The sequence below is a fragment of the Amblyomma maculatum genome, chromosome 1, assembly GCF_055883805.1.
Source record: "Amblyomma maculatum isolate TAMU_Amacu chromosome 1, ASM5588380v1, whole genome shotgun sequence".
Classification (NCBI taxonomy): Eukaryota; Metazoa; Arthropoda; class Arachnida; order Ixodida; family Ixodidae; genus Amblyomma; species Amblyomma maculatum.
The window spans coordinates 10,313,265-10,326,184 of record NC_139344.1 but is presented as its reverse complement, the minus strand read 5'-3'; the positions used below and the strand labels follow the sequence as shown (position 1 = coordinate 10,326,184).

The 12,920-nt window shown below is 43.1% G+C and overlaps 1 protein-coding gene across 1 annotated transcript in view; it reads right to left on the bottom strand.

The window, feature by feature from the left end:
• The window catches only part of LOC146201633 (nose resistant to fluoxetine protein 6-like), a 55,159-nt gene extending 42,304 nt beyond the window's left edge, over positions 1–12,855 (bottom strand). The window contains exons 1-2 of the mRNA XM_084598931.1: positions 12,549–12,855; positions 1,204–1,415 (exon numbers count right to left, since the gene is read on the bottom strand). Of these exons, the coding sequence (XP_084455057.1) occupies positions 1,204–1,415; positions 12,549–12,855 (519 nt within the window). The remainder of the gene's footprint in view (positions 1–1,203; positions 1,416–12,548) is intronic.
• Positions 12,856–12,920: the final 65 nt, after the last annotated feature.

The window sequence follows — 12,920 nt, the reverse complement described above, 5'->3', positions numbered from 1 at the left end:
TTATGTTTTTACGTGCTTCGCGTAAGACGTTTGAGGCGTTTTCACTGCACTTATTTTGTCATCTTTTCTAGCTTTTTTTGAAACGCTTCCTTTCGCTGTTACCACATTGAGTTATCTTTTATGTAATTGCATTTCCATTGCCCTAAATGTTGTCGCTGTATGTGGGGATACATTTACTTTCCTGCGATTGAGACACGATGAATGAATGCGCCTCCTAAAAAACTAGTATCTTTTTTAGATTGTAGAATGAATGGAATGTAAAAACTTCAGGAAAACTTCCCCAAGTGACAAGAAAGCAAGACAATATTTGCACCGCCTTCGATTCATCCTAAAGAAACGAGCTGAGAAGGGCGCGCGCTCGCTGTATACAAAAACCTATATAAAGCAGCGTAAACTGTTACAATTTTTGCTAACACATGTTTAATCAGCTGATTCGATATTAATTTTTCTTGTTGTGATTAGTGCCTGTTACTGCAAGCGATGCGAATGAATAAACAGAAATAGAGCCTGCGCTGAATTTTTTTTTGCTAATATTAGCCTTCTTGATCTGTATTTTAAACATTTTTGCAATATTATTGCGAGCACGACCTACCTCTGGGGATATATTACCTTGCTTGAAGCTTTTAAAACCTTTTTAAAAATCTTTTTAAAGTTTTTTTAAAGTTCAGTTACAGTTGCGTTCACAGGCACTCACCACGAGCGCAGCATCCATGCAACTCGCCACACATTCAGAAACCGCAAGCTTACCTAGTTATGATGCGTTTCGGCCGCAAATTTGCAGAAGGTAGGCCGCACTTTTGAAGTACAAAGTAGACTGACATTTTTGTGCTCTTTAAAGATTTTTTTTTTTTATATAGTGGAGCACCATAGGCAGATGAACGTACATGTAAAACTGAAATGCGCGGTGTAACCCGTTTGGGCTGAATCGATTAAAAGCTTGCCCTGTCATGCGGGACTTAGCATAACTTATAGATCATCGCACCTCGTTAATGTAAGTGTTTACACGATCTCAGCACTCTTCTTTAGCGCTGTCGTCGTAGGCTTTTAGGGTGTTATCGTATCGTGACAGCGATTTTATACGAAGTAGCGTTCCCACCGCCTCACTGTAAGCAACCCGCTACAGCTATTTAAATTAAAAATTGCAAGCATAAAAATTTTGTTGGCTAACCCCTTGCCCTACCGTTTTATGGCATGCAGTCTCACCAGAGGATGCATGATAGGCAAGACGGACTCCACTCTTCCCATAAAGGCACTGGCGTTCTTCGCATACACCAGTAAGTTGCAATACTGGCCGTGCGAGAGGGCATGGCCGAAACTGTCGCGCACGACGGTGTCGATGCACTCATCGAAGGCGCCCAGGTCAGTGCGGGAGCCATCGAGCAGCCCCGTTGGGTACTTTCCCGTCGCGTCGAACACTGCGAGCAAGCAAAATACTTATCAGTGAGATAAAATTTACGGCAGTGGTCAAGGAACACAAATATTTTAGTTAAGCCAGAAGCATCGAGCACCGATGCAAACATATAACCTGTCAGTCAGAACTGATCTCTAAGAACACGGCAGAAACTCTATCTTATCTCAAGAACAAATGAATACTTTTGTTTGGTCATCTGAAGTGAGTGCCACAAAACATTTCGGTCATGGAAATGCGGGCTCTCACAAATAATTATTGTGACAGACTTTCAGACATGTTTTCATCTTTTTCGAAGTGACTTCGACAGCGTTTCGTCACGTGTATGACCAACAGAGTCACAATATATAACTTGCTTGGGAAAGAAAACAAACTTCATGGGTATTTTCCAGCTGTCGAAAGAAAATTAAAGCCATCCGGAACGTTATCATTGTTCCATGGCCCATACTTCATAAAGTAGACAATTCAAACAATTTGGCCAAATTTTGTCTTGTGGACAAACGAACACACGTTTTCAACCCTGCCGAAATGAAGGCGAGACAAATACATTGACGCTAAAGTTCACGTGAAGAAGTTATATATCAATCGAAAGTCAGTGCCCATGTGTTTGTGCAGCCTACCCTTCCCTCTCTGTGCCCGAAAGCTGTTCCAAGAGACAAAATTCCAGCTAGTGTCCACAGAAAAAGAGTCATTAGGTGCGAAATATTGATGCGGCAGCTCACACATGAGACTACTTGTATTACTGTAATGAAATTACTTTGACAGAATTACGGTTTCTGATAATTCTTAATGTAATGCATTACTTTTGCTTCCTAGTAATTGAGTATATATAACAATATATATATATATAGGAATGCATCGCCGGCTGTTGGCTTCTTTCCTTCATGTATTATAACGAGCACCCTCATTTCCCCTTAATTGATCTGCTTACGGGGGTCTCGGTTCTGGCAGTCTTGAAGCCATAGGTAGCATAAGAGGGTTCTAGCACAGTTTTCGCCCTCGCTCTTAATCACGTTCTACGTGACGCTGGCGGTAACATGGGACGTTCCAAGTCCACCGCTATGGTTGAGGGTGGCGCTGGTGAACACTCTCAAGGTTTGTATACAGACAACACTAATACCCGAGAAAGTTGCAGGGGGGACAGCGGCCGATGTAGCTCAGTTGGAAGAGCACCGGACGCGATATTCGGAGGTCGTGGGTTCGGTCCCCACCATCGGTACGTTGTTTTTTCTTCTACTTTGTGTTTAATTATCTTTCCCCTAAGCAGATTACATTACTCATTTCTGTGATTATCCAAGTAAAAATTAAAAAAAAAAGACATAAAACATAATCCCCAATGCTTTCCTTGGCATCGCCGACTGTTCGCTTATTTCCTTCACACACACACATATATATATATATATATATATATATATATATATATATATATATATATATATATATATATATATGTATGTATAGACATGGATTGCTTGTTACTTATGGGCCAGAGTTAAATTCAAACAGGATGTCGCACAACTTTCCCGATTATCTATTTTATTCCAACAGTTTCGGACGGTGGACCGTCCTTCTTATATATATATATATATATGTGTGTGTGTGTGTGTGTGTGTGTGTGTGTGTGTGTGTGTGTGTGTGTGTGTGTGTGTGTGTGTGTGTGTGTGTGTGTGTGTGTGTGTGTGTGTGTGTGTGTGTGTGTGTGTGTGTGTGTGTGTGTGTGTGTGTGTGTGTGTGTGTGTGTGTGTGTGTGTGTGTGTGTGTGTGTGTGTGTGTGTGTGTGTGTGTGTGTGTGTGTGTGTGTGTGTGTGTGTGTGTGTGTGTGTGTGTGTGTGTGTGTGTGTGCGTGCGTGCGTGAGTGCGTGCGTGCGTGCGTAAATAATTGATTCACAGGAAGGGAACGGCGTAGTATCTGTCCTTCTTGTTTCTGTGGACACCTGAACCGCGCCGTAGAAGCAGGGAGGAATGTGGTAGTAAAAGTAGAAAGAGAGAAAGAGGAGCCGGTAGTGGAGGTCTCCGGAGTAATTTCGACCTCCTCGGGATTTTTAACGTGCACTGACATCCACTGCACACGGACGCCTCTCCGTTTCGCCTCGATCGAAACGCAGCCGCCGGCGGTCAGGATCAAACCCGGGAACTCATGCACAACAGCCGGGCATCTCACCACTGCACCACTGCGGCGGTACATAGTAATTGAGTAATGTAATGTAACCGACTTTTTATGACAATGAGTTTTCAGCAAAAAGTGAATACTTTCTCCTGAAATGATTAGTGCTATAGGGAAGAGGGAGATAATAGTTTCTCGGGATAGAATTTCTCAGGAAGACAGTATTTGCGCAGCGTCTTTGAGAGGTTGCTGTTTTGCTTATTGTGTTTACTTAGTGTTTTTCGTTCGCCTTCTGAAGTCAAAGGAAAAAACAAAGACAAGCCTCTTTCTCAAGACATTGCCTTGGTTTGGGAAATGAGGCTCCCCCTCAACCCTGATTCTCTTTCTTACTGTGTAACCATATTCGTCTCGCTTTGCTTCCGAAGTAGATGCATTTAAGTTAAGAATTATTGGGAGCAGCAATAGGTAACGTAATTTAAGTTAATTAGCGCGGTTTCTAAGTAAGTAATTGGTAATCTAATTCCTTTGTAAAAGTAAGTTTGCCATACTACGTGACATGGCTTTTTGTGCAGGGTGGACAAAAGCCGCACTTCCCCTGACTGCAACAGTAACTGAGCCGCACTCAACGGATGGTCGTATATGCAAAAATAAGTGCTCAAAGCTAAGAACGGACTGTTTAGTATTGAAAACGATTATAAAGAAGAATAATGGGTTCTACTGCACTGCATGGAACGTGTATATCGGATCTAAGCATTGGCTACATGTTGCGCAGTACGAATGCTTGCAGAATTTTTCAGGTCCAGCTTTCTAGGACACCCTCTTTAATTTAGCCGCAACTGTAAGATATTGCAACACACTGTAGTACAGATTAGATGGAAATGAGCTAAGCTTCCCCTACGTTAATTTCATTTCTGCGCTAGCACCGATTATCTGAAACTTCCATGGAAAATCAAAGGTCTGTCTTTGTTAAATATAATTGGGAGGAAGCAGTCGAATATTGTAAGTTATTTTCATGAACATATTCATAACAATGGTCTAAACTTCCGATGCGCAGCAAAATTTTGCGTCTGAGATTTGTCCTGTGCTCACAACGAGTAATTAAAAATGGCATAGAAAATCAACGACATACATTGCCGAAACTAAATGGCAAAATCTACAATACTGATTAGAGAGTATCTGCGTATATATTGACTCCTATTATGCATTTTCAACAATGTGTGAAAAATTAGCTCTAAAATGTTTTGCTAAAATTCATTCGAAATTTCGGGGTACGTTGGCAGCGGGATGTTACACAGAAATTCCTTGCGTATTAGCAAGGCTTATACATTGAATAGCTTACATCCTTTCGCGCTGCCAGCGGCCAAATCCGCGGCAATTTAGCGTATATACTAGAATACACAAGTGCGGTCTCTTTTCCTTGCGGAAAAACGCGCTTTCAAAGAGCGCGCGCAGGCACCGATCGTTTTTTAACTGCAGCCGACCCTTTTGCGTCCACGTGCGCGTACACGCAGGGAGGCGTTTAGAACGCTTAGCAATGCTACTAGCGGTGTCGCAGTCTCCGATAGAAATCTCCTCTTCGGCCTTGACTACACCTAACGTGCGCAAGGACGTCCACGGCGGCGGTTACGCTCGCTAATGTCTCCTCGACACAGAAACGCCACGGAGCCGACTCTTCGTCTTTGGCTGTAACTGGGCTATACCTCCAGGATCTCAACACTTGCCCTCACTGTCAGCGAGAGGACGTTTTCGCATCTCACAGCGGTACATGCTTACGACCACTCCCTGCATCGCTGGACAGGTGGGAAGTTGTTGTCAAGCTAGGATGTGACGGGAACAACAGGCTCAAGCGGACGATACGCACGCACGCGGCCGCGCACTCGCCGAGATTGCGAGGAACTCGGCAGGCTTTGAAAGCGCTCATGCGTCGCGGACGGCCACCTGTGGACCTCTCAAAGGGGTCGCTTGAAGCCTTGCCTCGCCCCGAGTAACGCTGGTAATATATCTGGACAGCCGGAGGTAGTGGCGATTAATTCTCGACGACCTTGCTTCGCGTATAGTCTCCGACGTTATGCTGCTACTTATAACCGCTTTATACGTATGCATCGTAGCCAAACACAAGTTAGGCAAGCTAATAAAAGGTCATTGCCTAACCTTCAAAGAGTTCCTGATATACTGAAGGCATCCATAAATAGTCACATAATCCTTCAAACTCTTGTGGGAAGAGAGCTTGAAGAGGAAAAACATCGCTAAGAGATGGGAAGAAATTAGTGCGGATTTTACTACAGAAGCTGAAATTGGCGATACCTCAGATGAAATTAGGGTACGGGAATGAGGCCTGCCCAGTGCAAGCAGTGCGCGGAACAGATGTTCCGAGGACCATTAGTAGAATTCGGTAACTTGGGTTATTTCTCTGACCCACTCCGCACGCTTCCTGTCTCTCAATGTTACCCCTACCATTTTTCGTTCCATAGCCATCTGGGTTGTCCTCAACTTAAGTAGAACTCTCTTGGTTAGCCTCCACGTTTCAGCCCCATAGGTGAGTATAGGTAAGATGCAACTGTTATATACTTTCCTCTTGAGCGATACCGGTAAGCTGCTAGTCATAATCTGTGAGTGCTTGCCAAATGCGCTCCATCCCAATCTTATTCTTCTTGTCTTTATCGCTTAGCAGCTTCTTTAGTTTCAAACCTACTGGAGATATACGAGATATCTCCCGCGTGACCTATGAATTCGTTTTACATCAAGGCGGACATTATATACAATTTAGAGTTAAATGATTGCACCAATTATTAAATAAATTTACCTAATCAATGTTTATAAATTTCTGTTTGAAGGGGAAATATTGTATTGCGAAATTAAAGCCGGTCATCATGTAAGGTGAACTTTGTGTTTAATTTTGTTTTCAACCTTTTACGTGTTTCGAAACCTCGAATGTGAAAAATGCTGACTGGGCAGCTGCTTGTTGAGTTCATTTTCCCGCATTGCAATAATATAAAATGTCGTTACGCGTGGTAATGCTGCAAAATTTGTATTTGCTGATTTGACATTACCGGATACATGAACGACATCTGTACGTGACATATAAGGAAAAACGAAACGCACCATTTTATGAATCTGCATTCCCGAAAAGCCAAGTCAACAATCTTTGAAATATTTCTTTTTTACTTTTGATATTTCGAACCACGATCCCAATTATGAATTCGAAACAACGCTCACATTTGACGTCGAGGGCCTTCAACCTCTAAATGTAATAAGCTCTTTTAAATAAAAAAAGGAAGGCATTATTCGTAGCGTTTAGTTATATGATCGTCTACTAATGACTTTATAATGTACAGGCTTTGTCGAAGGTTTAGATCCCAGAGAGCTAGCTTCGAAGTCGCGCAGGGGCGCTCTTTCAGCATTCGTGAAAGTCATTTCTGCCTCCTGGCTTTCAGCAGATTCGAAACCCTGGGACTGCATTACAAGCCCTACGGTGTGTCTCAGAAGCTCATTACCTCTGGGCTCTAATTAAGCCTTGGACAGAGATTTTACACCATGTCCACCTTTCTGCGAAACTCACCTGCACAGCCCACACAAACGTTTTACGTGTAATTTTAAAAACACAAGATTTTAAACGGCTGAAAAAAACACAAACAATTACCCTGTACTGGGGTTATTACCGATAAGTTTGATAGGAGTTTTCTCGCACTGGGGGGCGGGATCGAGTTTACTCTGACGGTGATTATAACGATATCAGTTGTGTTTGGCGTGAGTAAGGTCCAATCTTCTTTCCAGATGTCCTTTTTTTTTTTATTGCGAAAAGTCGTGCTCTTGGGTTGTTAAGTTCTTCGATACTGCATTGTATGCTTAAATGAAATGCTAACTGTTTTTAGTTAGGAGACTGCTTGCGCGAATATTGAATATATACTCTTGCATTGTCCCTTTAGGCATTTTACTTCACACACGGCTATTTCACGATTTCGAATAGCTGATACATCAATGTTTTAGGACGTTCCAAAGTAAAATTGTAAGAAAAGGTTGCTTCCAAATTGACCTCGCTAAGCACAAAAGTTTGAAAACTCAGTACTCGGATATATAGTTTGGACTCAGTTCCCACCAGGACCATTGCTAGCATACATTTATCAGTGTAAGGGACATTAAGGCAGAAGGCAGATTTTTATAGCGCCGTCTTTCTAAGCACGCGGTAAAACTTATTCGAAATTCAGCTCACACGACCCGCCGAACGTCTACTGAAACTTTTTCCAATTCGGACACGACTACTATTTTTGAAGCAGAGAAATAATTAGGCGCCCTCTTAACCTTCACCTTACGGGCATGACGCAATAGCGGCCTGGGATCCTTTGTAATCACTCGCTACACATCAGCATACACTCATAAGGAACTGCGCGCAAGGCCTCAGACAACCTCTCCGTGCGCGTAAGTCGTGCGTAGCCCAGCCTGTAGCGTGTCTTGCTCGCAATACAAGGGTCGTTGGTTTGAATCCAACCCGGAACCTGAAATTCTTGAAGCTACGCTTTCGATGAGGTCAGTTACATACTTTTTATTTTATTTTAAGAGCTAATATTACATTTAGGGATTCAAGAACGTCGATAGCAAGGGTGAGCCCCGTTTTCAAAAGTTTTTTTAACTGACTGTGTGGTTCCACGAAGTGAACCTCAAAAATGCGCAGTTTAGGCTTGTTAAGATGGCTTTCGGGCATCACATATTCATAAAATGACGTCTATCATTTGACATTTGTCTATCAAATGACATTTGAGACATGCGAGGACTGAAATTTGCATTTCATAGTAAGTTTTTACCTCTCTCATTCCACGCGAGACGTCACCTATAACACCAGCTTTGTGAGGTGTCGTGGCGCGAGGTCATGTGGCCGTGACGTCATCACCCTGTCGATCACTACGAAGTTTAGCTCATGGCAAACCTGTCACGTTAAAAATGGCGAAGTTGGCCTTGGTGAAGTGAGCGACCGGGCAGAAGGAAGCGAATCTCTGGCCGTGACCTTAATCTGTGCTGTGCCACACAACCAACCTAATGGTCAACAGTATCTCTTGCTGGGATAGTTGGTGTGACATTGTGTTTAACCAAAGGAAAAAAAAAAAAAAAACGTTAGTCTTTCTGTGTGTTCTGTCTAACAATTAGCGCTGTTTTTTTCCTTTGGTTTAACACAACCTAATGGTCCGAGCTAACGTCAGCGTTCACTTATTAGTGCCATGCATTTGTCTCATTGTATGCAAAACTTTCGCGTTCACTGCTCCCGTTCTCACGAGGAAATTATTCGAGCTGCGGGCTTCCTGTGGCACAAAATCCTGGAATTCTCCGGGGCCAGAAGTAAAGGCAGGGATCTTAGGTTTTTGCTCAAAGCTCTACCTTGGTTTTCTCGCTCTTGAGGGGGATCAGGGAGCACAAAATGAGAACACTGATGACCGATTGACGTAAACAAGTCACAAAGGTATTTCTGGGTGGTGATAACTATAGTACCACTGCCGCCAAGCGTTATGGTGTCACTAAAGAAGGTTAGGTAATGAGAGGGGTAAAAACTAGACAAGCATCGTTGCGATCTAACTTCTGCACTCCTTGTGACGACCATAAAAAGCTACTTGCGCAATACGTCTCGAGTATGGAGTTTGTTTTCTTCGGTATGACCAATAATCGCGCCGGAAAAGCTCGCGCACAGCGAAATAACAAGTACTGCACATTCGTTAGACGGTGGTTGCGTTCAAAAGTAATACCTTTGAAATTGCGATAGGAAGAAATTGAAAAGAATCGCGTAGCAAGGACATGCGCAAAGTGTGTTTCCAGAACGGTCCCGCTTAAGCGGACCTGGTTTCGCCAGGATGCAGTCGTTGTGGCAAGGACAAGCACATGAAAAGTGTGTGGTGTCTACGGAACAAAGTTCGCTTTCGGGCTTTCCTTCACTGTGTCTTACGTGCCTTTAGCGCTGCTTGTTTTCCCAATATAGCAGCCAACTTATTCGGCATGCTTTGCAAGGCTGAGTAATGATTTCATTTTCAAAGCGATTCCCATTCGGCCCGTTCCACTGTTTCATTTCAACCTGGAGAACGAAGCAACAGACAAGCTTCTGAACTTACTTCGCAGATATATAAATAACCATTAACTGACATTTTTTTTATATATTTCGCAAACGAGATGATAGATAGTAGCAAATAATCGCGTTATACTTTTTTGTAGACAGTCCAGAAAAGCATAAATAAAGCGATGATTTGCAATTCGTGCCGGTTTCTTTCCTCCACTGTACCGTAGATTATTTCGAGTACGAAACGAAACAGCTTTTACCATTTCCGCGTCTAGTTGACGCAACTTTGGTTCCGTAATCACGAAAAGCGGCTAAGAACGCCTGCGTGTGACCTCCCTCTACTTCTCTGTACTTTTTCAGACTGCGACAATGTCGTGCGACATTCGAGAGAGAAAGGAGGAAAACGACGAGAAAAAGCGTTCGAAGCGCAAATCAAAATACAAGACGACAGGAAAAGAAGGTTTCAGAAAATGGCAGAAGCAGGTTAATTAAGTACGCCTGAAGGCTTAGGCATCCCAACAAAACAATTTCTCGAGCTAGCATTTGAAGTCTGACTTATTTTTCGTCGCTACCAGGGCTGCTTGGACATGAGAAATTTAATCAGCGAAGCCATCATTCACGTATTCTCCATGGTGATGACTGGAAACTGTAACTTACTAGAAACCATGTCCCATTGAGTCTAATTAGAGGAATATATGATGGAATACGAGAATAATAGACACTTAGCGCGCCGGCGAGTTTTTGCCATTCAGGGCAAAATCTTACAACATTAATAATGGCAACGCCCTTCGACTGTAGAACATTAAAATGTTGACAAAAGGAGAATCAATATAAAATTTTGTCCTAGCCCTTGGTGCGCTTTTTCTGCAGCATTCGGTTTTCCTCCATAACCTCCCAAATTAAATCATTTATTGCTGCGCTCGAAGTGGTGAACGCCTACCAGTTTCCAGCGACAGTTTTTGAGAAGAAAGTAACGCCTGCCTTCGCGTCAACATATAATTGCTTCAACGCATGTGGGTAAAATATTCGTCATCCTTCAAACCTTCCTGACGTTTGGTTTCCACCTTGGGAAATATTAAAAGATGCTTTGTAGCTTGTCGTGCTGTGCATTGCGGAATGTCAAACTAAGAATTACGCTTGAGCTGAACTTCTATATTGTCAAAGATTTCCGTACTGAAGTCAAGGATTACGGGATGGTACATAACAAAACCGAATCAAAGATGGATGACGTTGTTCATGGTGAGCAAGGCTCCCGTGCGGGTGCCGAAACGTCATGACATCTTTCTTTTGGCAGGCGCTGTTTATATTTGGTCACTTTTACGTTGTTAAAAAGACACTTTAGAATTAAAAAATACACCGCGCATACAAATATCTCTAACGGCTATTTTCCAGAAATAGGTGGCGTGCATGATTATCTGCTAAATTCTTTTTGGCTCCAAGAAATTCACGACAGATGCTACAGATGGAAAAGGACGAAATGACGCCTATAGAAACAACTAGCGAAGGCCGATCGCAAAATTTAGGATTAAAACTTCCGCAAGGCTGGAAGAGAAAATGACGCAGAAGTCTCCCAATGAATCATTTTACCATTGGAAGCCGGCACACCGCATAATAAGAAAACCTGGCCAACGCGTTTGAAGCTTACATCATTTATTTGCGTGCGATGATGCGTACACAAATGATGACCGATTAATCAAGCATAACATCACAAGGGGACAGACTTTACGTAAACACCATCGTTGCAAAAGTTTGCAGTCCATGCGCCGTTTATTCCGACGGCGCGGAGAATTGCAGCCTTTTTGCAAGAGACAATAAATGTACTCAGGTAGCTTCGCTCCTGCTGACGTCACCCGGACTGAGTACGTCCAAAGCACACTAGCTTCGGCGGTAAAAGAAGGAGCAAGTTCAGAAATGTGAACTAGCGGCAGGACACAGGAGTGCAATGAATATAGATGTTATTAAGTATAGTTCAAGCAACCACATACCCTTGATTAGGATGTTGCGAGTATATAGGATGATATTTCTTTCGTTTAAAATCTCCTTTTTTAATATCACGAGTGATACGTTTTGCGCTCTGTGCGAGCGAGCTTGAAACCAAGTTGGGTATTACGTAGTGCATGGCAGAACTTTATGATTACACAGTCAGTTAGCTACAATTACCTATTCACCTTCTTTATTTATTTTGTTTCTATTAAGAGCTAGTATTACAATTAGGAATTGAAGGACGTCGATAGCAAAGGTGAGCCCCGTTTTCAAAAGTTTTTTTAACTGACAGTGTGGTTCCAAGAAGTGAACCTCAAAAAAGCGCAGTTTAAGGCTTGTTAAGATGGCTTTCGGGCATCACACATTCATAAAATGACGTCTATCGCAATTCTTACCGCTCAATTACAGTCATATTGTGTGTATTTGGTAATGCTGAAGAAGTTAACATTGCTTGGGGGGAGTTACTGCCCTTAACGACGTCCTTATATACCAACTAAACGAGCTTTCACGTGCCCATTTTTGACATTTGGTATTCGACGCCAAACTATCGATGACAAAAATTTAGGAACCGGGTTCACATTTTATGCTGATGGTCTTCCATCTTCACAATATGACGTCTATAGAAGGAAGCGAACCTCTGGCCGTGACATTAATCTGTGCTGTGCGTTGCGCAAAAAAATAAAATGAAAAGTTGATTGCTGGATTGGGGTTAACTAATCGTCAGATTATTGAGCTCTATCACATTCCTGATATGTTTTGCTGCAAAATTCGCATTCATAGACAGAACACATGTATATCCCGAAGGTTCAAGGACACAAGCTTGTCAAAGCCTTAAACCAGTCGCCTCGTAAACAAAACCTTATGCTACCCAGGGAATATGAAAGTAGTGTTCGTTTCATGAACTCTTTGCACTGAGCAGTGAAAAGAAGGTATCACAAGTTTCGGGCATTTTCATTTGTTCTATATTGCTATATCGGGCTGGTATCCACACTTGTTAAAACAAATGTTCGTTTACTCACGTCTCAGCGCCCACGGCTCGAAGTTCGTGAAGGCTCGCATCGTCCGGAACAGGGCGACGCTACACTCCGGACGTATGTCAGCCCCAAGGAGTCTCCTCTGTATCGATGGTGGTATGCTGGCGATGGCCTGGGACACGAGGCTTCGCACGACATGCCCGTAGTCAATGTCGTCTGGTTGCCCCCTCGGGGCCGTCGTCGTTGCCGGCACGACTGTCGCCGATTTCTCGCCGGGGCCACTTGTCGCATTCTCTGCTCGCGATGATCCGTAGAAGAACCCCAGACATGCAACCACGAGCACGCACCGCATGATCACAGGACAGTTATGCTGACGGCTTCCCGACAACGGCAGTGAAAACATTGCGGTAAATGGTC